The 27,633-nt window shown below is 38.1% G+C and overlaps 1 protein-coding gene across 2 annotated transcripts; it reads left to right on the forward strand.

The window, feature by feature from the left end:
- Positions 1-908: 908 nt before the first annotated feature.
- On the forward strand, positions 909-27,493 carry map4k6 (mitogen-activated protein kinase kinase kinase kinase 6). Of its 2 annotated transcripts, XM_072661333.1 has the most exons (32): positions 4,171-4,425; positions 8,044-8,101; positions 9,170-9,260; positions 9,341-9,405; positions 11,205-11,260; positions 12,200-12,247; positions 12,483-12,525; positions 12,631-12,703; positions 15,715-15,846; positions 16,189-16,251; positions 16,351-16,432; positions 17,137-17,247; positions 17,497-17,575; positions 18,497-18,558; positions 18,720-18,766; positions 18,884-18,922; positions 19,140-19,173; positions 19,268-19,574; positions 19,714-19,802; positions 20,370-20,411; positions 20,524-20,608; positions 20,735-20,814; positions 22,464-22,524; positions 22,627-22,750; positions 22,841-22,899; positions 23,584-23,687; positions 23,886-24,063; positions 24,835-24,903; positions 25,643-25,729; positions 25,817-25,887; positions 25,968-26,023; positions 26,506-27,493. In XM_072661333.1, the coding sequence occupies exons 1-32, from the start codon at positions 4,333-4,335 to the stop codon at positions 26,591-26,593; spliced, it is 2,676 nt and encodes an 891-aa protein (XP_072517434.1). In that variant the 5' UTR covers positions 4,171-4,332; the 3' UTR covers positions 26,594-27,493. The 2 variants fall into 2 exon arrangements, with proteins under 2 accessions (XP_072517435.1, XP_072517434.1); XM_072661334.1 differs by lacking the exons at positions 4,171-4,425; positions 8,044-8,101; positions 9,170-9,260; positions 9,341-9,405; positions 11,205-11,260 and adding an exon at positions 909-912 and having other exon boundaries at positions 12,197-12,247; positions 26,506-27,492.
- Positions 27,494-27,633: the final 140 nt, after the last annotated feature.

Below are 27,633 nucleotides of genomic sequence, written 5' to 3' on the forward strand. Positions count from 1 at the left end.
CCCTATCAGTTGTGCAAAAAATCCTCTAGTATGTTTATGTATTGATTTGTTTACATTCTATTTAGTTCCTACTATAGATTTTCAATTGGATTCAGGTCAGGTGCTTGGCTAGACTATATTAGCAGCTTTATTCTCTTTCTCTGAAATTAATTGAGTGTTTTCTTGGCTGTGTTTGGGATCATTGTCTTGCAGAAATGCCCATGCTTGTTTAATCTTCATCATCCTGGTAGATGGCACCAGATTTTTATCAATAAAAATATATGTGCATAATAAAAATATCTACATACATTTGTCCATTCATCCTTCCTTCAATTAAATGAAGGTAACCAGTACTGTATGCCACCTACGTTGATAGGCAGTACCCTTTGACACCAAACATGGTGTGTATTATGGTATCCAAAAAGTTACAATTTGGTCTCATCTGACCAAACTATATTTTTCCAGTATTTCACAGGCTTGTCTAAATGTTGTTGAGCAAATGACATGCTTTAACATGCTTTTTCTTGAGCAATGGAGTCTTGTGTGGTGAGCCGTGCATACAGGCCATGATGGTTGAGTGCATTACTTGTTGTTTTCTTTGAAACAATTGTACCTGCTGATTCCAGGTCTTTCTTTAGCTCTCCACAGGTGGTCCATGGCTCTTGGACAACTCTTCTAATCATTCTTTTTACTCTTCTGTCTGAAATCTTAAGGGAGCATCTGGTCGTGGCTGGTTTATGGTTTATGTTCTTTCCACTTCTGGATTATGGCCCCAACCATGCTTACTGGAACCTAGTAACCTCAGTAGTTTAGAAATTCTTCTGTAAACAATGCCATCAGTTTTCCTACAGTATGGTTGCAAAGGTCTTGAGAGTGCTCACTGGTTTTAGAAAACTGATGTTTCTTGTGTGGCACCTTGGTAATGAGACACTTTTTATAGGCCATCAGTTGAATCAGCTGATATCAATTTGCACTAAGTGGCAGGATTGCTTTTTAATTACTGATAGATTTCAGCTGGTGTCATTAATGTCTTCATGTGTTCCATTTTTTCCCCTGTGTCATTTCTCATTTTTACACATAATTTATGTTGCATGTGTGGATTGAATATGTTGTTACATCTGGTGAGAATTTCATGTCAATAGCACCTTTAGAAATATATTTACTTAGAAAATTGGTGATGTGTTCAGTACTTATTTCACTCTGATGTTCTGTAGTCCTTTTCAGTCTGATGTGTAGAATGTGATGTCGCAGAGTGATTATCCTTCATTTAACAGTAAAGAAATAATAAAACTTCTGTGATTGTACACACTTGGTGTACAATAAGTAAGTAATCAAGAATGACTTATTTTTCCACACTGCTTCTGTAACTCCAGACTTCAGGGCTTGCTGAGAAATTTGATTCCAGTAGGTAGGGCTTATCATGGGCTTTTCATCATCAATCCACACCAGCTGAGCTGTGAGGAAAACCCGACAATCAAGAGTCTCAATCTTCATGCTCTTTGAGGTGTGAAAAGCTGCTGAAGAGCTAACATGCAGAAGTGTTAAGTGTGGCAGGGAGGTACATGGCTGCTTCAGATGATGTCCACTTTATTCTGCATTTGAAAGGAAAGCTTTTCAGAACGTGTGCTGAGGTGCATGACTCATCCAACTTTTCTCCCCAGGAAGGTCCTTCCACACCCTCTATAGAAGCTCCTCCTGCAAGTTTGAGTTCTAAAGGTGAGGTTGTGACCCCAGGCATTCTGCTCCACCACAGGCCAGCGGTGGAAGCAGAAGCTGTGGAGGCACAGCCCACTACCAGAACCAGGAGGCAGAGATTCCCCAAGATTAAGGTATGTGAATCAAGTGCTGAATAATCGTGATGTCCCCCAATTTTATACCACAAAATCGTTTCAAATATTTGTCAGAAATGTTTATTTGGTTATTCTACTGCCATTTTGTTTCTCATGGTTCATCCCTTGTAGACAGTTCCAGGTAATACCAAACCAAACCAGCTGCTTTTTTTGCTGCTTATACAACCAAAATTCTGCACTGTTCTAATTTCCCATTACATGTTTATCAGAGTGCATTATTAATAACATGTTGGCTCACTGACCTCTGGTGAAATTTGGTGAAACTTTATGTATTTTTTTTATATTGTATATTGCAGAAAAATATATTGCAGTGTCAGTTTTTCCCAATACTATGCATCCCTATTTTATATGTAAGCTAACACCACCGTTTCCAATAATAACTTGCCTTGAATTTGGCTTGATGGCTCTCTGTGATTTTAAATATTTCAAGAGTCTGCAGAACAACATTAACTTCTCATGTTAAGTTCTTAATAGTTCAACTATACCACAAAAATAAGCATATTAAGAATTTTGGAGGGAAACAAATAGCTGCTGGTATGACAAACATGTCTCATTGCCTATTGCAGTCTGTGGATGAGGAAAATAGTAAGACTAAAATATACTCACAGTTACCTCAAACCAGTTTGTGTTGCCAGACAAAATGTGAATGTAGAAAGTGATGAACTGACACCTGTAAATATGTAAACTTTAAATTTTAATGTTCAGTTTCTTTTTCTATTTAGTTTACATTTACATCTTTTTCAGTTTACATTTTCTATGGGTTTCAGACACAGAACTTTTATATCAGTTACAACCAAAAAGAATATTTTTCCATTACATGCCAACACACTTGAATGATTGCAAATCACATTCACAAGATTCAGCCTAATAACTTTACTGCAGTATTCTTACAGTGGTGGAACCAGGGATCATGGCAAGAATCACCATGACGATAGCACAAATACATAGCTATTTTATGTACTATCCATTTACTATCCAAACCCACCAGTGAACCTACAAGTGATTTCTGAGTAATATGCTGATGATGGTAAAATAGATCTAAAGGAAAATCTAAAAGACAAAACAATCGGGATCATTTTGTCTCATTATGCCCTGTGTGTATCCCATCCACTATGAATGGTTCCTATGTCTTAAACAGAAAAAGCATTCATAACCATTTGGTACAAAACCGAGGGGAGGGAAGGGAGGCTAACTAAGGCTTTTAGAGACATTAAACTCATCAGATGAGTCTGGTTCCATTCACTATCAATGTGAACAATTCAGACTTTTTTCTGTAGAATGTAGAATGATGTGTTTCACACAAAACCCACAATGCAGAAGTCCTGAACATGCCTACATGTACAGTAAATGTACTTATTGCAACCGCTTCAGGAACTATCCCCATTCTTGCACAAAAGTTTCAAGCACAAATAGAACAAGGTTAGAAAAAGAACAGAACAATGTTATGGTCAACTTAACAGTTAGTATTAAAATTAATATTGAGTTCCCCTTTGTTTTAATATTTCTTCTTTTGGTATAATATTTTAGTTATAAAGATGTCATGAGCGATTCCCTATAACGGTATACGGCGCTTTTCTTCTCTATCACATTTACATGGGAAAGCCAGTAGATGTCGCTAGTACACCACTTCTCCCATCTAGAGAAACAATAAACAGAGAATCACATTTGTTACATTAAAAGGAAGCTGATACTAGGTACAGTATGCACTCGGCGTTACTCTTTTGCCTGAAAATACTGAGACTTGAGATCAGTTTGGCAATTAATAGACCACCAGCCTTGATCATCACTCTTTTGGCTCACATTCCTTAAGGCCAGTGTTGCTATAGGCTTGTGGCATATGCTCATGCAGCGATACTGCATTGGTGTGTGTGTTGTAAGAGCTCTTATTTATTGTATAGAACATAACTTGTTTCCAGCTACAGCTCTTTAAAGATACACAATTCCTTGAAGTTAAAGCCACTTTTTGAATCTCAAATGGCTCAAAATTCCATATAAAGTGCACAACTTAAAGGAAAATGTTTGTTTAAAAAAAACAAATTGGCTACAATTGGAGTAAGGGGAGAATCGTGTAATGTTTTCTTTGTGGAACAATTGCTGGTGTGACAGTAAATGATATGAAGTAGAGGGCTGTATCGCCGTTGTAGATCACCACAGCTTTAAAGAAGTTTCTTTACAACCGAGTTTTTTTTTTCTACTCCCAGTCTCAATCATTTGTTTCTGAGTCAACCACTGCATGATTTCTAGATATTTAAGTCGGTTCAAATCAGTGGAATGTCCCCTTAAGGTCTACGAGCCATTCGAGCTTCAGCCTTGTAGGGTGAAGGGGAGAAAATATCGCAGAAAATACCACAGAGGTCTCTCGTCGCTGCCATTTTTTTCACTGCTGCACTTGTTACGTTGCAATTAAGGAAGTGGTGAAGTGGTGACAGCTAGCAACCGCAAAAAACGACTACAGCTTCAGAGCCGAGAGGCTCCGTGTGAGGGTGTGTGTGGAGTAGCTGCTATGGATGCCATCGGGGTTTTACACACGAATCCGCTGGACGACTATGAGCTGCTCCGCCGCATTGGGAGTGGGACATACGGGGACGTGTTCAAGGTGGGTTACGGTTCGACGACATGAATGCAGAGGGCGTTTCAGTGTGTAAACACTTTTTTAAAAGTACTCCGTGCTCTGTTATGTAGTCGAAGACAACGAGGAAATGAGGAGACCGTTGTCGTTGGATCGTTGTCGAAACATCTCTTCAGAAATACCGAAGGAGTAGCAGAAACCCACTGAGGTGTTTCAGACTCCGATGTACGTGTACTTGTATGTACGTACCCGATGTACGTCTGTTAGACCAGAGGAAGCCCCGATTTCATCTCATGTCCATGGGGTCGTTCACCTGAGTTCAAGTTTAATGTCGTTGTGTGCAGGAGCGAGAACAGTGTACTACGCTGCTATCGTGTGTAAAAGACATATCTCTAATGCTACATTTTGTATATATCACTGAGGCCATGTATCTATCTCTTTTTATTAAGTGGTGATAAATGGCTGGTCCAATTAAGTTAATACTGTAACTGTCCAATCACAGTGTTCAAAAAACAGTAATAGCGAGAGAGACAGACAGGCTGTATGACTGACTACTTTAACATTACACAATGTATGACAAACTGCACGCCTCAAGTCATGTGCAGGAACAGGAAGGTGTTAGGGAGAGTTAGCAGCATGGGAAACGTGAGACCCGCAGCTAAATATAATAAATAAAACAGCTTATTGGTAAACATGAAATGGATGCTTTAATCTTAAAAATGTCTCCTTGGCTCAAAGCTGTATAACCTCTGAGAATTGAATACATGCAGGTACGCTCTGTTCTAGCTTACAGTTAGTCACTGTGATGCCTCCAAAGACTGTATCTTGCCATGTGTTTTGATTTCACACAGAGAAAGATGTAACAGGATGCGATTTTGTCGAACAGGAAAGAAAACAGGAAATGAGTAGAGCAGCAATTTTCTTTCTCTCAATTTCACCTTTCCAGTGTGATTGGCTGGCACTGTCACCATGGTTACAAGCAGACAGCTTCCCACTTCTTCTTGACCAGTGTATGAGGCTGGAGCCAAACATGCCCTCAAGCAACCTTTATTATATTCTCTTTGGTCGTAGCTAGAGTTCAGTTTTTTAAAATCATAATGTTTTTGGTAGAGCATAAACACACACACACACACACACACACATTTGGACAGACTGATGACACATTAAAGAACAACCCAAGAAATGTAAAGAGCTAATACATCCAGACAAGTGAAGTTTCATACTGTTTGTCTGACTTTGTGGTATAAAAATACTGAGCAGGCCCAATGTAGCTTGATTATGGATCAAGATGGCAAAATAAAAAAAAGTGATTTTATAACTCTGTTATGCTGTGGAAGTGTTAAACTGGCTTATTTTGCAACCGCTTGCCCCCCTGGAATGGACCCTAGAAATCAATATAAAGTGATTCTGTCTGAGAAGTGGTGTCTGAGAAGTGGTGCTTTTTAGGCTTAGGCTTCAAAACCTGTTGAAAGAACAAGTTGCAATATCTGTATGATGTTGCAAATTTCTACTAGTCTGCTACAAATTCCAATAATGTGTTAGCACTAAGCTAAAAGCAGTGTACACAAACATTTGAAAACATTTACCTTGTATGTAGCGGTTTAACAGTGTCTTAGTAAAATATCCTGACACAGAGCTGCGGTTGCTGTTTAAAAAAACACAACATTTCATTCCATATAATGCAGTCCTGCGCAACTGCTACAAAGAGGATTTGTAAAATATGATTTCGAAGGTGTACAGTGCCCAAACCTTTGGACAGACCACATTGGTAATTTAGGTGTTTTATGTTCTGAAAGACAGTAACTGTTTATTAGGAGTCAGGTTTTATGTTTGATTAGTTATAGAGGCTGTTTATTACTTAAAAAACAAAAAACAGCAAATGTGTTATTATAAATGTGGGCACCCAAACCTTTGCCTAAGACCATATGCATATACAGATGATAGTCACACAATTCCAGCCAACAGTGGTCCTGTGAACCTGACTGTTGATGAAGGCTTAGAGGATGACTAGCACACACTGTGTACTAAAACACAAGAGCCTTATGCTCTTACTCTGCACCTTCAAGGCATATCAAAAAGGTAGATGTGGTCAGTAACACTGCTGTGACATGATACATACATACCAGTGCAACACACAAACATGCTGCAACCAAGCTAGTGTCCTTGCTGTGCTGAGAATGGGCCACCATCAAAATGCAGGGTCTTCAGTATTTCTGTGGTGATCCTTTTCCATAATAGGAATTTACATTGTAAAGCAACAGATGGTCTACAGTTAGTAATTGCACACACATTGTAGTGCTTCTGAGAAAATGGCAAATGGCATTTTTCGTTATTATGGTGGACAGCATTTCTGCCTGTCCCTCGTTAGACTGGCGGCCGATTTCCCGAAGGGATGAGGGTGCATGTGGAGGCAGTGGTGGCTCGGTGGTTAAAGTGCTGGTTTACTGATCACAGGGTGGATACCCAAGCTGCCCCTGAGTAGAACCCTTAACCCTGAAGGGGCACTGTAGCATGGCTGGCCCTGTGCTCTGACCTCATTTTCTAAGATGAGATATACAGAGAGACAAATGTAGTTGTACTGTGCAAGTCCATATGCCAATGAAGGCTCATTATTATTAATATTATTATTAATAATAATAAATGTAAGCACAGTCTACCTACTGAATTGACATCTCAGTTAACACATTTGAATGCAGTATGTGTTCCTACTTGCATGTGGTATGCACTGTGATGCAAATGTTTATGCTTCATTCATAATTGGCTTAGCTTGAGCTGTTTTTGTGCACATTCAGTTGATTTACTTTTTCACAGTGGGATAATACAGTTAATGTAATCTATCTGACTCGTTATTCATACAGTAAGGTGAAACTAAGGTGGCAAAATTGAAGTTCCTCTTAATGTAGGTATTCTCTTTCTTTCCGCTTTCAATATTTGCGTCAATGAACCTTTCAGTTCTCCTGGCACCAACCGCAAGCATTAAGCAAAAGGGGCCTAACTTGAAGAAAAAAACTGTTTGCTGCAGGCTTGGTAACATTAGGCAAACCAGCCCTCGTTATACAAGAACCTTTGGTTCTTGATGCACCAAAAATGCCTGAATGCCTGAATTTTGTGCGTTGTGTGCATATATTAATGTTAATAAGATAATTCTGCCTTAACATCATCACAAATCTGGGTAGACCTCAAAAACAAGACTAGAAGACTTTATCAAGGAAGAATGGGCAAAGACCTCCACTTAAGGTTGGCTTCAAAAAGCGTTTACAAGCTGTGATACGTTTTGTTATTTTAAAACTATCAAAGACATGTGGCCATTTTGGAAATCAGGGCATCCCTTACTTGCTATTACTTGCTCTTTTTACGGTAACAGATATTTTGAACACAGGTGTCCAAAGTTTGCAAGCTGTCACATTAGTCAAACCAGTGTATTTCCATTCATACTAGCTGCACTTTAATATTTAAAGACATATGTCGGTGTCTAGACTCGTCGTGCCAAAGATGGGGAAGGAAGCTTGCAACAAAGCTGAATGGAAACAATAAATAGTAGTAGCAGCCGAAAGACATAGCTCTCATTAAAGGTATCTCTGGGGGAACAATAAGAATTGTGCATGTTTTTTCTGACTTGCTGCCTAATTTTTGATTTGTTTATAGGCCCGTAACATTAAAACATCAGTCATCTCAGCCATCAAAGTGGTCAAACTGGACCCTGGTAAGTCATAATCATGTCTAATTCAAAATGTTTACTGATAAATAACTGCATAATATCACTACATCACACTATTATGGGTGTAACCCAGCAGCAGATATGAAGGATGTGGTGCATTGAAAGAGTTGAGCACAGTCAATGATTGCACCAGGCAGTGCTGAACATTTATGCAAATGAGTAAGACCAACTTAATGTGTTTTTGCTCAAACATAGAAGACAGGCATTGTTCGCATGGTTCTTATTTACAGTTCGTATTATTACATTTTTGAGTAAGAACTGAATTGACTGATTGATTGTTGAGCTACTTTCCTATCACCAAAGAGCCTGGGGTTTTGTTACTCCACACAATATGGTCAATAACTGCTTATCACATATGATTATGTCTGACAGGATAATGTAAACATCACGGCCGTTTTATAAATGTTACACACCTGTTTATTTGTAATATGTAACTGAAAAGCAAAGTAACACTTTGGAAAAAATATGCTTTTAGTTTTATTATTAATGATGATGAAAAGGAAGTGTAGCAATATCACCTGAATGGTGTAGCATATTGCAAAATATATATATTGTATTAAAATATATACCTATTATTGTAATGCTCATCAGTTTTTGTGTTGTCATTGTCTCAAAAAGTGATAATAAATATGATAAAGATGGTCTGCATAATATCCTTGGTTATGTACATTTTTTGACATTAAAATTGTTGAAATAAAGTTTCATTAGAAACTGAGCATTAGGAAATGTATTGCCCATCCTTGCTATAAAGTGCCTGTAGCTGTTTGAAAGCAAAAATGTGTGTTTTGATGTCCTTATTTTGGTTCATGACTTATCAAAGAGGTAGAGAAATTGTAGCAATACAACCTACCATTGTTTTCTATTTTTATGATACTACCAGTTTTTGACTGCATACTCCTCTTGCCAGAAACTGGTCTTCAGCTCAATCTGTTAATCTGTCTAAATCAGTGTTTGCAGGCCTGTGCCTCAAACAAAACATTATACCAGAAGTTAAGCAGTCCTCCTGAGGTCAGATTACAGACTAAGATTACTCTCTGCCTGTTTCCACTACAGGGGATGACATTTCAAGCATTCAGCAGGAGATTACCATGATGAAGGACTGCACACATAAAAACATTGTGGCCTATTTTGGCAGCTACCTCAGGTTTGTTCTTCTGCCACCCTCAGAGAAAAATTTGTATTTTTTTTTTCAAATCTGATAACGGTGACCTTTAATTTTAACAGAAACAACAAGTTATGGATCTGCATGGAGTTCTGTGGAGGAGGGTCATTGCAGGATATCTACCATGGTAGGGTCGAATTTACTGTTCACCAAAGTAAGAGACAAACTACAACATTGTAAAGATTGCAACACGTCAGAATGGACAGAATGCACCACAGTAGTAACGTGTTTTAAAAAGGCTTTGTATTCATTGATTCGAGTAACTGGGAAAAAAAAAAACAATTGGTAGAAATGTTTTTTACAACTATACAACTGCTTGTTAAGTAGTTATGTATGAAGAGCATGTTATGGTGAGTATGTTCATGACAACATTATCGTTATATTGCCCACCTATAAAAACAATGTTTTTCTTTCATCTAACTCAATTTTTACCAGTGATTTTGTTTTTTGGATGTGCGAAAGGTAGTTCAGGTGCACATGAAGCTGTAGTTTACTATCTAGGCAACAGGATGGGAGGGTCTGTTTTAGTGGATACCACCTATCCGGCTGTGATGACCTTGCAGAGTTGTATAAATTTCTATATAGAGTATCGAGTGATGGCCTTGTGAGGGACCTTGTGACCATAAGTGGTATTGTTTTTTGTAGTAGTTATACTTTTGTCCAAGTCTGCTCAAAGTGGTCTGTGAGGATGTTACATTTGATCTCACCAGCACAGCAATATTGCCCATTGGCTCTTTTTTGTTACTTTATCCGTAAACAAATGGCATGTCAAGGTCCTCATTTATAACGTCTCTGGTTTAATGTTGGCCCTTGACGAGTATAAAGAAGGTAATTGCTGTTTAGTGGAAAGTCAGGGGTTTACAGATGTACTGTAGGTCTAGTATATGCCTATTAAGATGGTTATACTGGTGGATTAGAGTTGTCATGCTGGTTGACTAGCATGGTCCACATGACCAATGGTCATACTGCTGGTTGACTAGCTTGGTCTGGTCAAGTTGTTCATACTGGTAGACCAGCTAAGCCATCAAACTCAAACAAACCGTCAAACATGCTCAAACATACCCTGTGCTGCTTAAAAGCTAAGCTTTTTTTTATTCCGCAGTTAATATTTGCTGTAAATCTTCCAGAAATGTTGTAGACAGTTTCGCTGTGCAGGGGGAAACAACAAAAACAACAACAACAACAACAGTCAGTCACTGACAAACTGACCTGGTGTTCTCCAACAATCTCTTGCTATAATCCTCCCACTTTCATTACAAGATGCAAAAATAGGGAAAATTCATTTCAATGTTTCCTAAAATTCAGATTGTGAGGAATAGGGAAAACAAACAAAAAAAAGAAAATGAGTAAAACTCCATTTCCTTTTTCATTTTCTTTTTTACTATACCAGTTTTGCACCTAATTTTCTGTTAAGTTTCTGTTCACTTCTCTGCTTCAGTGTAATTAACTAGGCCTACATTATTTTCCTGTTGTTGCATCGTTTTTTTACATGAATAGATTTTTGCCAAGAAGTGCAATTTTGAGCAAGCAGTTAATGCATATACATACTTCATATACATACATATGTAAATGTTTTGGACAACTATAATAAATTGATTTGAATTTGAGTTTATGCTTTGCTTGTTTAGAAACCATGTGGATCTGCAGTAGACAGTAATATCGCTGCTTTATTTTTGACACATTTGATGCGTTATTTTAACCAGCGTTATTTTAACCTTTGCTTCCTAACCATTAGGCCATGTAGCGACCAGCATGAAGGGATTAAATTAGTACATATACTCTATATTATTAGACTCTATAACCACCATTGTACATTGTTTAAAATGCAATGATTTGGACACCAGCTGGACATGACTAATCTTGCACTAAAGAGGATTAAATTTGTATGCTGATTTCTCTCTCTAAATGAGGTTGTTGTTTTTACAGCGACTGGCCCCCTCAAAGAGAGACAGATAGCATATGTATGCAGGGAGACACTTCAGGTGAGGACAGCATTTCTTCTAGAACTGCTAGAACTTTAGCACACATTATGATTTTAAACATGTTTCCTTCAAAGCTGTGATGCAGGGATTAACTGGAAAAACAGGGCCTAATCATGTTGACTGACATGCTGTGTTTTATTTGTACATTTATTTGTGCACGGTTCTAAAGGGTATTACAGTGGGCTTCTGATGGACACAACTGGCTTTGAGTTTTGTCCTTGTACAGGGACTTGAATTTAACTGATGATAATGCCAGAGCCAACCTGGGCAAGAAAGCACAATTCATGAACACAAAATCAGTGCTCCAGACATTAACTGCCCCAAGATGTTGTGTGACCAGCTGTGAGATGTGATATGATCACTCCTCTTAGATGAAGTGCATGCTTGCATTTATGCTAGGGGAAATTAAACTCTGCAGGTGGGAATTGGCAAGGACTAACATTGAAGCTTGGTGGTTGGTGTGGCGCAACAGGTAACACCACTACCTGCCAGTAAGCCACAACACCATGTGGGAGACCAGGGTTTGATTCCTGGTCTGGGTGACTATGCTTTGCTACACAAATAAGTCCTTGGGTAAGACTCCTAACACTACATTGGCCCACCTCTGTAATATGAGTAACCTTGTAAGTCACTAAGAGTGTCAGCTAAATGCTGTAAATGTAAATGCTTCAATATAATAAAAATCCAAAAAACTCCGTCATTGAGATGAATTAAGTGTGACTGCTGTCTATGTTTAAAAAGGAATTCATTTAGTTGTTAAAAGATTGCTTTGAAGCTTAATAATTTGGTAAAAGCTATTATTTTGCTTTGGATTTGCTTTGGATTGAATGTCTTATCAGTTAGATTACAACATATTAACACTTTAAAGTACAACGTGTGCTTTAAAATCTTATGATGCAAAATATTGAAATGTACTTGATCCTGTTTCTTTTTTTACAGGGACTACATCATCTACATGAAAAAGGAAAAATGCACAGAGACATTAAAGTAAGACTAAAGACCAGTTTGTTTACTGTGTGCTAGTCCATGTTTTGTATGTCAGAGCAGCAAAGTGTTCTACTTTAGGTTAGTGTTGTGGTGGGACATAGCAGGGGCAATTTTACAAGTGAGTGAACCCATTTAGACAACAACTGTGAGTGTGTGAGAGTGTAAGTGAATGAGTAAGGATTTCCCTGTTCTGATGGCGTGTCTGCGCTCATTGTGTCACTTTGGTGTTTCACAGGGAGCCAACATTCTTCTGACAGAGCGGGGAGATGTCAAACTAGGTCAGTCAGGGCTTACCTCTGTCTCAGACAACTCCCCCCATTGCACACACCAACTCATATGCTCCTAAATCTTATTCCTCCTTTTCTTTGCCTTCTGTCTCTCAGCGGATTTTGGAGTGGCAGCGGAGATAAATGCATCAGTCGCTAAGAGAAAGTCTTTTATTGGGACACCATATTGGTGAGTGGTAGGGAAAAATGTAGCCACCAGGCTTAGGATTACTGATTTGTATAGTGGTATAATTTACAAACAGTGTTCTTTGTAGTTTGGTAGGTGTTCACATTTACTTGCATTTTTTATATATTCTTCACATTTTGGAGAAAAGATAAAGATGTTCCCTCTCTTTTGAGTTTATCACCACCACTTAATTGCATTGCATAGTAAGCTTCGGCGGTATCCACTTTTTGTGTTTCATCTCAAAATATCACAGTAATATACAATATTACAGGGGGTGGGGAATAGGTTTCACAGTAAGTTTCACAGGTAGCGCAGATGGTTTATGTGGAATCATACAACCTGCATTATCATCATCCTGTGCAATTTTTAAACTGTCACTCTGACAACAACTGCAAATGTTTAACTGCCCTGAATCAGGAGAGAAAATGGCTTAGCATAAGCTTAGTTAGCAGGATAACAGTTTGTTCACCACAGAACAAATTCAAGTCTGGCTGACTGAAAGCCCAGTTATAGCCTTTACTTATTAGCTTTTAGTCCAGTGGTGAGCAATTCAAGCCCCGCAGGGCTGGATTTCTGCAGAGTTTTGTGTATTTTCTGCTCAAGCACACCTGATTCAACTTCCTTTTAATTGACCAGTTTAGTAGGTCTGTTGGAGCAGGGAAATCAGCAAACAACCCAGTTGTCCAGCCCAGGTTTAGACAATAACGACTGACAGAAAAGCGAGATGCCCAAATTGTTTTTGTTCACATGCTTTTGTTAGTTACCAGGCTAAACACCACAGCACAGACCGTGTTGCAGCTAAGTGAAGCTCAAATCACACAAGTTTAAAGAATTAAGCTTCATATCTTAGTGCACAAAGTCGAGTGAATGGTCTTATTAGTGTTTTTGGGCACATTTAGCAGACTCAGGTTTTTGAGAAACCTTCAACATTATTAAATACCGCAATTTACAGAATTACCATTGTACCACCCAACCATACTGCATAGAGTAACACCACAGTTAGACTTTCTTAAAAGAAAAAAGATTTTTACATTACAACAACCATATACTAAATAAATGTTTAATAAATGTTTGTCACCATGTTTATACAAATTAATTTCTTAACATGTTAATACACAGTTTAATTTACATTTTAAAAACCCACCATGTTAACTATGGCATGTCAAAGTTTGGACACCCTTCAAGTTGTCTCAGAACATAATTAACTTATAAATGCATCATTACTCATTAGGATTGGTGAGGTAGATTAAAACCGTCAGCTGTTGACAATTCCAAAGCATAATAAATACTTTTTAGTCCTTGTCCTAAGCACTGAAACTGCTTTGGGCTTCTGAAGCTGACTGAAGTCCTGAAAATTATGCAGATTGATGTCTACAAAGTTTTTGATTCATTTCTAGGGTATAATAGTACTGAAGACTTTAGTTAAAGTCGTTAAACATGTTGTCCAGGTATGATAAGACCAGCTTATGGTGAAGGATATGGTGTTCTCAGTGGAGCATTTCTGCTTGTAGGTATATTAGTGGAGGTCCAGTGCAGGTGGAAGGGAGAGCATAACCAACTGCTTAAAGTACTTTGACAATTAGGGTAAGTGAAATAGGACAGTAGTCATTAAGGAATGTGACTGAATTTGGGACTGGTATTATGCTGGTTGATTTGAAGCAGGTCAGAACAGCAGAAAGTGCCAGGGAAATGTTAAGAATGTCTGAAAACACCTCAGCTGTTTTGTGTGTGCACTCTTTAAGCACACGTGGGTTCGCCCCTTGCAGAATTCCTCTCACATCAGCTGCAGTCACAGACAGCGCCAAAGAGTAGATGTGATATGTTTTTAAAGCTTCAAAATGAGCATAGAAGTTGTTGAAGGCATCTGTGAGTGTGTCATCAACGCATGCTGACAAGATGTTTTACTCCTCCTCTAGTTAGTGGCTATTTAAATACCTTTCACATGCATATTTGGTCATTACTTGTATTGAAATGTTAACTATTGATATCTTTTCATTATTACTTTTCATTATTTTCATTATAGACTGATTATGACTGGATCTGGAAGAACAAGAAAACTGAACTACACATATGCTGGCCAGAAAGGCAAAGCAAATTCCTCTGTATAACCACAGAGTAGCTGTCGTAAGCTTTAGCTGACACGGCAATGGTGGTGCACTGTTACTACTGTAATACTGTTACTGTGCAGTATTGCTTACACAAACATGATCTGCATCACAAAAATCAGTGTCTGCCAAAACAACTCAGCCAAAGGCATTTCGATAAAAAGTGCTGTGGACTAATGATTTACTAATTAAAATACTAACATCAGCTACTGAGCTGAAAATAGGCTGGCTTCTATATCAGGGTAATAACCAAAACAAACATTGTCCACAATACACTACCATTAAATATTCAATGAAAACAAACTAAACCTTTTGGAACAGCCCTCAAAAACTCCTGACTTGACTTGAATTGAATGTTAAGAATATTAAGACTTGAAGTTGGCTGCAAAAAGTGTTTGCAAGCTATGTTATCTGGGTGTTACTCAGTATCAACTGGGTCTCCAAAACTTTGGCCATGCCACAATGTAACTTTTGTTGTTTTTAATTTAATTTTTAATGAACATTTGCAAAAAAGTGCTATTTTATTAAATACTATTGTTTATTAAGCTACAATTGTTTTTTGCATACATCTGTATAGCTTGGGGAGTATAGTGGGAGAATCTTCTGTATGGAAAACAGCATGTACAAAAGTCTTGGCCAGTTTGTCCTGTTGCCAAATTTGGAACTACTGGAAAAACTGAAAATTTTCCTAAATACCACTAACACACTCAGCAGACAACATCCAACTCAAATATCTACACACAAACATATTTGAGCTCATGTAATACATTCTGGAAGTGAAACTCTGATCTGACTAGGAAACACTTTTTTGTTGTTCCTATGCAATCCCTATTGCTGTTCTGTGAGGTTGAAATGATTATTTTTTTGTATATTTATTGAAAGTTTTCTGTTATGTGTCTGGTGTCTTAGGATGGCTCCGGAAGTGGCAGCTGTGGAGAGAAAGGGTGGCTATAACCAGCTGTGTGACATCTGGGCTGTGGGGATCACAGCCATAGAGCTAGCAGAACTGCAGCCACCAATGTTTGATCTGCACCCTATGAGGTGGTGATTTCTTTGGCACCACAGGATAACATTCAGCATTTACTGACCTATTAAAAATATTTTATGCTGGTACACATACAGTATAACACAGCTAAAATATGCAATGTTACCTGTAGCACTGCAGAACAATGTAACATTGGTTTTAGGCATGGTTGCACCTGTCATACATGGTGACTGGACTCATTTTGAACATGTTTCACAACCCGTTAGTTCAAGTTTGTGGTGGTCCATGCTAAAGTCCATGCTAGGTGTAAGAGGAAGTCAGCACATCCCTGTAGCATTATGTAAATAAAACATTACTCATGTGGACAGTTGTAAACTCATGTAAATTCTCTCCTCCAGAGCTTTAATGTTGATGTCCAAAAGCAGCTTCCAGCCACCAAAGCTAAAGGACAAGACCAAATGGTAACTACAAATACCCATTTGCACATACATATACAAGTTATTTCCATATAATTTGGATGTGTGCTCTGACTGAACAAGGATTATTCCGGTTTTATAAAGGTCCACAGAATTTCACAACTTTCTCAAGATGGCGCTCACCAGGAGTCCGCGGAAGAGGCCTACAGCTGAAAAACTGCTGCAGGTGTAGTATCAGTTACATAAAGAACCATGTTTTAGGTAGCAGTTTTCCAAAGCTAGATTAAGCCTAACCCTAGATTTAAAAGGATTTCCATTGGTCAATGAATCACAATTGGTATTACAGTTTAGACTAGAGTTGATTTATAGGATAAAATTATTTACCTCACAAAGCACATTAAGTGTTTTATGGCAAACCGTGTGTATGTATATTGAAATTCACTTTAGCTGTATTTTTAACCTTTCCTTTTTTAGTTGTTCCACACATTGTTTTTTTTATCAGTGCTTCTGTGATTTAAAAGAGGAGAATGCAACACAACTTGAGCAACATGGGATAAAGTTGCTCAAGAGCATACCAAAGTTACAGCAGATATGTTGTTGCAGTAAAGTTGCAGTGCTCCAGTAGTTATCATGCAAGATCTTTTGTTGATCTTTTGATTTCCAACTTCCAGCTTCAAAGCAGCAACCCTTTGGCCTCTGGCAGAGAGTTCTTTCCCACCAGAGACATGTTTTTTCTCCTCTAGATAACAGTGACAGTAGCACTATGTGCACTTCCAGTAGTTCGACTCCATAATTGCACTATTTAACCTGTTTAATGTTCAAGTATTTGCACTGGACACATCATTTATGGATGTTCCAGTTGTTGTTCCAATTATTTTATGAGAAAGAAGTCAATCCATGTACATGATCTTTTTCTCCCTCTCTTTCTAGCATGCTTTTGTTACTCAACTGTTAACTCGTAACTTGGTCATTGAGTTGTTAGACTCAGCCAACAATCCTGACCTACAGCACCCTCAGACTATGGACGACAGTGATCTTGAGGTGAGAATGTCTTACACAACAGCAATTTACTTTTTGTTGTATATAGGCGAACTGACTTGTTTTATTTTTTATCATAATGTTAATTTAACTTAAGAATTTATTATAGCATGAATCAAACCAAAACCAGTGGACTGCCACATGTATTTGGATTAGATTAGTTAGAGCAGATTACACTCTCTGTGGGTGTGTGGGGGTTGGTCTTTGAATGAACAAGCTGAATATTGTGTGTGGCTGGGTATGTGTTCACAGACTTGCAGTGCTTTTCCTGATAAGATTACATCTTTAGGGAAGCACCTGCCTGTCCAGAAAACTCTTTCTGAAGAGCAATGTAAGTATTTTAAGTTTGATTATTTATATGACATAATTGGGGGTTTGGTCTCAAAATATGAAATAGACTGCAGTGGCATGATGACATACTGTAGATCATTGTAATGTAGCTCCATTTTTACACCATTAAAAAATGTAATATCTATTTTCTGTTAAAGCTTCAAGGTATTGTTCTGACAGTGTTTAAATCTAGTCTTTCTGTTTCATTATGGTAGTGTGCCTTATGTCAACTAATCAGTCCATATTCAGGCGTTGACCAGTGCTTCGAAACATCTTTCAGTCAGGATTCTCAATTCGCAGTTAAAGTGCTGCCAATCGATGATATTACAGAGGCAGAAAATACGTCAGTGATGCTACTGTGTGTGCCCAGCTTTATTTGGCAGCTGAAAAGCAGGAATGTGGCATTAGCTACTGTGAGGTGACTGTTGTGGTTTGGGAGGATTACAGCATGCCACAGCAGCTTGCCAAGGCTAGTGCGACACTGATCTCTATTGTATCCGAATGCCCACTCGAGCACCATGAAGGGAGACATTGTTTGGTTTGGGTGTGTGTGCATGAGAGAATCTAAACATACACTGTCAGTATTAAACAGCCCATATCACTGAAAATTCCTGACTTTTCTAAAGAAAGGTGTAATATGTAAACACAACTGGTGCTTAAAACTGTTTTTTTTTTTAAATAAAGCACAAAATGAGGCAGCCAATCAGAACTTTCATGTTTATAACATCATAACTGGAGCTCATGGGGAGGGGGGGGGGGTACAGCATGTTTACTATATGTAAATAACACAGTTTGTTAGCGTGAATGGATTGTAGTTATTCCATAATGCTGTAATTGTTTTTTTCTGACACTCTTACTGAGGTACAGTAAATCAAAAGCAAATTGTGTAGTGTGGCTTTTGGTAAGAATAGCCTTTCTCTAGTTGATCAGGTGAAGTTTGGACCACCCAGGCGAAAAGAAACAGACCCTTGCCCTGATTCTCTGGTGAGAATTTTCCAAACATCCTTATCCAGTGTAAACTGTTGAAATAACAGCATCTTCATAATGGCTTAGTTATTCTTTTTAGCATTAGTTACTTGCTAAAAATCGTGCAGAGTTGTCTTTGGTTATTACCTTTTAGTGATCATGTTTGTGTTCCTTGCTAGGGATCTTATGATGAGTGGAGCTCTATGAGTGACGAGAAAGACTCTCCGTAAGTTAAGCTTGCTCTTGCCTAGTTCTGTAATAACTGATTATGTATAGAGCTTTATAATAACTTTGTGTTCTTAGAAAGGTGTTTTTTATCTATAATGCACTTGTGTTTTTGCAGGAGTCTCTTAGAATGTGTTGAGGAAGCATTGCTTGAGAGGTAAGTATATTAATGTAAATAATGTTCACTGTGTTTAGCAGAAAAGGAGGCTAACACCTCCTGAGCCTTAGGCACTGACCATTTACTTACATTTAAATACAAAATGTGCACAATTAGCAAAATGGAGCCAAACTTTCTTCCAAATGTGGTTCTTCTGCCTGGCATCAGCTATAAGTAGTATTGAAATATTGAAAAAATTAAAAATTCTCTTTTATAGGAGCTTAACTATGAAGAGAGCACCCTCGGCTGAGGTAGTAAATCTTGTAAGACAATATGTTTTGTGATATTTGCAGGTATCTTTTAAATGGACAATAATTCAACACTTTCTTTGATTTTAATATGTAGGACTCTCTAACTGAAGACGACAAATGTGGCACAGTGAAAAGGGTGGTCTCACTGCCACAGCCAGCTAATCTTTACTGCCCCACCAATCAAGATAAAAAGGCTTCCACCCCTTCTTCAGATTCCTCTCCTCACTTTGGCTCAACACCCCACACAGACATTGAACCCAGCCTTCTTTGTGAATCAACTTTGTTGATTGGCTCAACACTCTCTGATCTCTCCCTCCTCACAAACTCCAGCCTCTTCACTGAGTCCTCTCTATTTGATAACTCTGCTAGTCTTGGCTCCCTCTGCACAACTCCAACTGATGGTAAGGGGCAGCACCTGAAGTGGTTGTATAAATTTTCATTCATTCATACGTCAGCTCTCAAATGCTATGTGTGCATCCAAGTGTTTGTCAGAGAATGTTTGAGGTGGCAGGAGAGCATTCTACTTTTGCTCTGTTGCAGTTGAGCCAGGAGGAAACAGAAATCATTCTCCTCCCCGGCAGCCACTCTCACCTGAATGGAGCACACTCAGGAGGAAGACAGAAGACTCAGTGAGCACTTACCTTTTATTAGACCTTTTTTAGGGTGAATTTCCTGTTGACATTATTCTCCTGAACCTGGAGTGAAATTAAAGTATGAGAAAAACCTTGATATCTACACCTTATAATCATGACAAAATACCCAGAACTAAGTAAGAATTACAAAACAGAAACCAGCATTCCTTGCTTTTCTAAAGTAGTTTTCCATGTTAAAAATGCCTTTTCCAGTCAAAACATGACTTTAGAACATAACCTAGCTAACCTGTTTCATATTCATTGTTTTTGTCACAAAACCAATCTTTTATCAACTTTGAGGAGTGTGGTTGACAGCAGTGAAGTACATACAATATACTACTGTGTTAAGTCTGCTTTATGTGAGACCTCTGCTTCCTGCAGCATCTGGCATTACTTGTTAATCCTATTATATCAATTGTTTATGATGTACATGTCTTAACAGAATTTAAATAATATATAAATAATAATAATAAACAATAGAATCCAGCCAAAAGTACTGCTGTACTTTAAGACAAGCAGATTTACTTTATTATTAGTAATTCAATGTATTTCTTTGGTGTTTAGAGAGGTGATGTTCATGGATTGCCACCTACACCTCATGTACATGTAAGTCTTATATGCTACTAAACCATTTTAATACTACTATATTTGACTTTATATTTTAGGTGAGGTTCTATAGTGTGCTCCATGTTATTATAGAATGTATTCTGTATTTCAGATGGGTGCCTGTTTCTCCAAGATATTTAACGGCTGTCCCTTGAAGATTCACTGTGCTGTTACATGGGTTTTACCAAAGACCAGAGGTAGGCTAGTTTCCCCTGTAGGTAACCAGACTTGGCTAGTTTCTGTAATAAAGACGCTAATGTCTGCAAACGAGTTTCATTTAGGGGATGATTAAAACAGACCATGCCTGGATTCCTACCCCACAGACCAGCATCTGATTCTGGGAGCAGAGGAGGGCATTTATACACTCAACCTCAATGAGCTCCATGAGGACACTATAGAGAAGGTACTTTAATTAATCTACATTACTCATATATACAATAAGGTCTGTACATCGTAAAAATTGTAAGCATAATTTAAATTAAGTATAAAATGTTAAGCCATGTATGTCATTTTAAGTCATCATTCTGTTGTCAGCATCATGTCCATATTTGGGACCAGGGATCTACGCAGGTTTTCTGTTTCAACACAAAATTAAAACAGAAAATGGCATCTTCACTGCTATCAAACAAAAATGCTCCAAATGTGTGTGGAACAGAACATATTCAGTGTGTTTTTGTTACCACAGGGCATTCACAGCTGGGACCCAGAGTTCCTAAAAAAGGGCATGACGCATAACTTATTGCATATTATTCTGAAAAGCGTTCCCTAATAAATGTATAAGGTTTTATCATATTTTCAGGAGATTTCACCAATTGTGCAAGTTCTCCCACTTAAAAAGATGAGAGAGGCCTGTAATTGACATTATAGGTAGACCTCAACTATGAGAGACAAAATGAGAAAAAAAATCTGAATATCACATTGTCTGATTTGTAAAGAATTTATTTGCAAATAATGGTGGAAAATAAATATTTGGTCAATAACAAAAGTTCATATTATACATGTTATATATCCTTTGTTGGCAATGACAGAGGTCAAACATTTTCTGTAAGTCTTCACAAGGTTGGCACACACCGTTGCTGATATGTTGGCCCATTCCTCCATGCAGATCTCCTCTAGAGCAGTGATGTTTTGGGGCTGTCGGCGGGCAACACAGACTTTCAACTCCCTCCAAAGGTTTTCTATGGGGTTGAGATCTGGAGACCTTGATCTCCAGGACCTTGAAATGCTTCTTACGAAGCCACTTCTTTGTTGCCCTGGCAGTGTGCTTGGGATCATTGTCATGCTGAAAGACCCAGCCACGTTTCATCTTCAATGCCCTTGCTGATGGAAGGAGGTTTGCCTTCAAAATCTCACAATACATGGCCCCATTCATTCTTTCATGTACACGGACCAGTCGTCCTAGTCCCTTTGCAGAGAAACAGCCCCAAAGCATGATGTTGCCACCCCCATGCTTCACAGTTGGTATGGTGTTCTTTGGATGCAACTCAGCATTCACAACAAGTTGTGTTTGTACCAAACAGTTTTACTTTGGTTTCATCTGACCATAAGACATTCCCCATCTTCCCAGCCTGGTGCAGGTCTACAATTTTGTTTTTGGTGTTTTTTGACAGCTCTTTGGTCTTCACCATAGTGGAGTTTGGAGTGTGACTGTTTGAGGTTGTGGGCAGGTGTCTTTTATACTGTTAACGAGTTCAAACAGGTGCCATTAATACAGGTAATGAGTGGAGGACAGAGAAGCCTCTTAAAGAAGAAGTTATAGGTCTGTGACAGACAGAAATCTTGCTTGTTTGTAGGTGACCAAATACTTATTTTCCACCATTATTTGCAAATAAATTCTTTAAAAAAATCAGACAATGTGATTTTCAGAATTTCTTTTCTCATTTTGTCTCTCATAGTTGAGGTCTACCTATGATGTCAATTACAGGCCTCTCATTTTTTAAGTGGGATAACTTGCATAACTGGTGACTGACTAAATACTTTTTTCCCCACTGTATATTATGCTCGGAGTGTAGAATTGATCAAGTTTGATGGCATTTATTTGTGTTTATTTAGTTGCTTCCTCAGAGATGCAGCTGGCTGTATGTCATGAATAACGTACTCATGTCCATCTCAGGTATGTTTAAGCCTTTTAAGACTACTTGACATAACCCTGTGTACATTTGGAGCATCAATTTATGATCTGTGCCACCTGGCTGCTAATTTAATTGGACCACAGGAAAGTCATCCCAGCTGACCTCACACAGTTTGCCAGCACTGTTTGAGCACCGCAGAAACATGCAGCGGCGCCAAGGCCACCTGTCAATCAATGCACACCGTCTGAGCACAAGAATCAACTCAAGGTCTTTAGCATTTTAGCACATTGATCCAGCATGGGAGTGAAGAGTGTATTATTTCGGAGGTGTGTATGTTGAATTTGTTTCTGTCTGCAGGAAATATGCCATGTCTGTAAAGATTCCAGACACCAAGGGTTGTAGAAGGTGTAGTGTAGGTAAGGAATACCCTTGTACTCTGTTAAAACAATTACGAGATCCAAATTCCATTTACAACCTGGCCACATATGCTTACACTTTGAGGTACATGCAAATTTAAGAAATTCTTGAGTCTCCTGCTGTTCTGTCCAGTTTTTGGAGTGCTTCTGGTTGTAAAAACAGCAAGAGCTGTTTCATATTGTTGTTTTTCAGTTGGTCATTGATTTTCTTTTACAACATAGCTCCATTTGGTAGTTGTAAAGATTTCATGTGTGATTAATGACTAATGAAATGCACACTTTGATTCATTGTTTCTTACTATTTTTAGATTGTTTTAAAAACCAAACAATCAGTCAATGAATGGAGAAAATCATTAGCATATTCATTCATAATGAAAATAATAATAAGTTTATTATTATAGTTTGCAAGCGTTCTTACGTTTTTCAACTTAACCAAAAAAAAAAAAAACAGTTTTTAGTCCTTTAAGGTTCGTACTGGGTGAATACCGTTTACTGTGATTTCATATATTTTTCATACATTATTATACCATATGATACCATATGAAAGTCTTATACTGTTGAAACACTAGTTGCAGGTGCATTTTGCTTTTTTTTAAATAACGTCAAGATGCATGTTGCAACTAAGCGTATATTTTCCCAAAGTTTCTCACATATCAAGTGTTAATATCCCTCTATCTGTCTTAGTACGGAACCCCTACACAGACAGCGTCTTCCTATGTGCTGCAGTGCCAAGTGGCCTGGTTCTTCTCATGTGGTATGAGCCACTTCAGAAGTTCATGCAGCTCAAGGTAGGAATGAAATATGAGATGATACATTTGTCCATTAGGCAACAAAAAAACTGTACCAAATAGACTGCGTTCTTGCATAACTGTCTAATCTTGCATTTTCTAATTTCCGTTTTTGCCTTTTAATTTTTCAGTTATTTTAATCCTTTCTTCCTTCCTTAAATTATCCACTCTTTCTGTCTCTGTATCTTTCTCTCTCAGCACATAGCTTTAAGCCTTCCTGAGTCTCTGCCCATCTTTGAGCTGTTGGTGCAGGAGTCTGAGGAGCTTCCGCAAGTGTGTGTGGGGGTACACAGCAGTCATTATAGCTCAGAAGAGGCAGTGGAACAGCTGCACTTCAATATGATCCATCTTGATGACGCACCCCGAGAACATCCAGGTACACACGTACACTTGTTTACTACCCTACTATATAATTATTTTATATATACATATACACACAGTGGGGAAAAACGGATTTAGTAGTCACCAATTGTGCAAGTTCTCCCACTTAAAAAAATGAGAGAGGCCTGTAATTGACATCGTAGGTAGACCTCAACTATGAGAGACAAAATGAGAAAAAAAAATGGATTGGCCTAGCCAGTCTCCAGATCTCAACCCCATAGAAAACCTTTGGAGGGAGTTGAAAGTCTGTGTTGCCCGCCGACAGCCCCAACACATCACTGCTCTAGAGGAGATCTGCATGGAGGAATGGGCCAACATACCAGCAACGGTGTGTGCCAACCTTGTGAAGACTTACAGAAAACGTTTGACCTCTGTCATTGCCAACAAAGGATATATAACAAAGTATTGAGATGAACTTTTGTTATTGACCCAATACTTATTTTCCACCATTATTTGCAAATAATTTATTTAAAAATCAGACGATGTGAGTTTCAGATTTGTTTTTCTCATTTTGTCTCTCATAGTTGAGGTCTACCTATGATGTCAATTACAGGCCTCTCTCATCTTTTTAAGTGGGAGAACTTGCACAATTGGTGACTGACTAAATATTTTTTAATAAACAATGTTTATATATATATATATATATATAAACATTGAAAATATTGTTACTACATAACAAAGTTGTGGACTGTTCAAGTATCTTAGTTGTCTGAATGTGCACAAAAAACTTTATTTACCTATTTACTGGAGTCATTTGCTTTTGCAGATGGCGAGTCTCTGGAAGTGAAACAAGTCACCCAGCTTGATAGAGACACAGTCCTTATAGCTTTGGAAAGTATGACTATTTAGTCCTCTTTTAGCTCTCATACCTCTTTTAATCTGCTTACACCTGGAGCAAGTAGTACTGACCACACAGCACAGATATTTTCTTGTTTAAAAAAAGAAATGTGCATGTGTACCAACAGCTGCCCTGTTGCGAGAGCTGCATAGAAGGCACAATTATAAAAATTATTATAATAATTTAGCATGTGGTATGCAGTCCTGTCTGTAAAAGCTACCTATACACTTATGATACTTACAAAAGGAGCAAATAGCATGCATTTCTTTAGACCCTGGTGTAAATAATATAACGAATTATATACACCTAGATGTAACCATTACAAAAACCTGTTGTTTTAAAAGCTGGCTATCTGAATATCAAAGCTGCACAATATGGCTGCATGAACATCCATATTGTGGTTATATTGTGATTACAATGTATGATTTACAATATATTAAACCCACATTAGTGAGTCATTGATGAGCTGTGGTTATACATTGTACTTAATTGTTTTTAAATACAAATTATTTGCATTTCAATATTCTTAATACTTTGATTCATGCAAATTAATACAGATATTTGGTTGGTATGGATGCTCACAGTAAAGTCTACTGCATGTTATCATCGGTTTTACAGCAAGGATTATCCACCAATATTTTGTGCAGCCCTCCTGTGTATGTAAAGCTTATATTTCTGATAATTTATGTACAGAGTGTGTCCATTAAATAACTGCACGTTGATCTGTTCTTTGCAGATACTGTGAGAGCAGTAAATCTGCAGGGCTGTCCCAGCAAAGGCATGTTGTCAGAATTGACTTTTGACTTCTCTATTGAGACTCTGGGTGAGTCAATTTTGCAAGCTCATTTGAATGTATTTTTTTATCTCATTGTCAGTATACTTAAAGCCTATATTTGCTGTTTCTCTGAAGTATGTTTGCAGGATAGTGTTCTTGCCTTTTGGAAACATGGGCTTAAGGGGAGGAGCATACAAACCAATGAGGTACATCAAATGTCAGTGTAAATGATGTCCTACATGCCGGTATGCGGGCAGCACAATAAATGCTGTTTTGCTTCCTGCAGGTTACACAGGAGATAACGGATGAGAGCCGTGTCTTCCAGGTCCTGGGGACAAACAGGTATATTTTACATTCAGATTTCTACAACATGTGGACTTTCAAATTCACTAATGATTTGATTGAATGAAATACTGGTCAGCCAAACCAGGGGTTGGGTTGCACTGCAAATAATACCATGTTGTCCTAAGATTTAAAAAAAGCTATTCGGTGACCATTTTTTGGTACTGAGCATTTGTAAAGAATTAAAGTGCTTCCTTCTCCTCCTATTCTGCAGAATTTCTTAGTCATTTATAGTCATTTTCAATCCTTTGTGCTGTTTCATGGTGTTCTAATAAAAATGGTCAAAAGAAGCATGGTCAGTCACAATATATAAAACCCTATCTGTGGTTCTATGTCGACAAACAGTAACATGCCAGTGCCTGGTCAGTGGTGGCTCTGTGGTGTTTCTTTTCAATGGAGACAGGGTAGAAGGGTCTGATAAATTGTGTAGAAGCCAATAGATTACAGTGAATAATTATAATGTTCAACACTTCGTCCTACAGGGATATTATCTTGCAGAGCACTCCAACGGATGACCCGTCTGCCCTGAGCAACCTGTACATCCTTACAGGCCATGAGAGTAGCTACTGAAATGACTCTGGACTGTGGAAAATGCCTCACAGTCAGGAAGCATCTCTCCTCCTCTACAGGGGTTATGGGAGAGTCCTCAGGCCCTATAGCTTGGAGTGGAAGGAGAGTAGCTGGTGGCCTTTCTGCCCTGTAAGCTGCCCAGCAGCATCACAGAAACAGACAAGGAGCTAACATGGAGAGGCATGAAGACGAGCTGCTGGAAACTCTGATGAGACAGTCTGTACAACAAAGGCAGAAGCATGAGCTGAAGCACAAACAGAAGCATATGAAGTACAGATAAAGAATGCAAACCAGTTCATTTATCAGAGAAGAACTGATTAATTTGGGTTGGGCTATAGCAGCATTTCAGAGTGGAGATACTTTATAGCCAACAAGACTGTTTAAGGACTGTGACTTGAAGAATGAACAGTGCCATGTAGCAAACAGCAGTGCTTGTTGTGTTTCCTGTTTAGCTGTGCTACAGTGAATGTGGACGTTGTTCTGCTGTATTTGGTGCTGTCATCTCATGGGTATTTTATCGGTCTGTAAGGTAATCTTTTCAGGGAAGCAGTGTTGTTCATTAATTAATTAATAATAATAATAATGCTGGCCATTACACTATTAACCCTAAGAATATAGAAATGTGAATGATTAGAATCACTGTTGAAGACTAAGTACAATTATATCCACACAGACATCGCAGAAACCAGGCTTGTCTTGACTGATATCACTGTAGAATGGGGGTGCCTTGACCATTGTGATTTAGTTATAATATCCATTTATTTATTTATTTTACTAGGGATATATAAATAAGAATATACAATAAATGTAATTAAATAATATGATTATACATACTGACCAATTATGATAAAACACTGGAAGGAACATCTATACATCATTTTAAAGAGGAATTACAACAATTTTAAGAATTCTGCATAATAAAGTTGTGTCTTCTTAAGTCTTATTTCAGACTGGTTTTGTGTGAAGTGTTAGAGAAACTGTTAGAGAAACTCTTCAACTTCAGAGTGAATCTAAAGAATTGAATGGTGCTGAAAACTACA

Source organism: Salminus brasiliensis, chromosome 18 (genome assembly GCF_030463535.1).
Source record: "Salminus brasiliensis chromosome 18, fSalBra1.hap2, whole genome shotgun sequence".
In the NCBI taxonomy this organism is placed as follows: domain Eukaryota; kingdom Metazoa; phylum Chordata; class Actinopteri; order Characiformes; family Bryconidae; genus Salminus; species Salminus brasiliensis.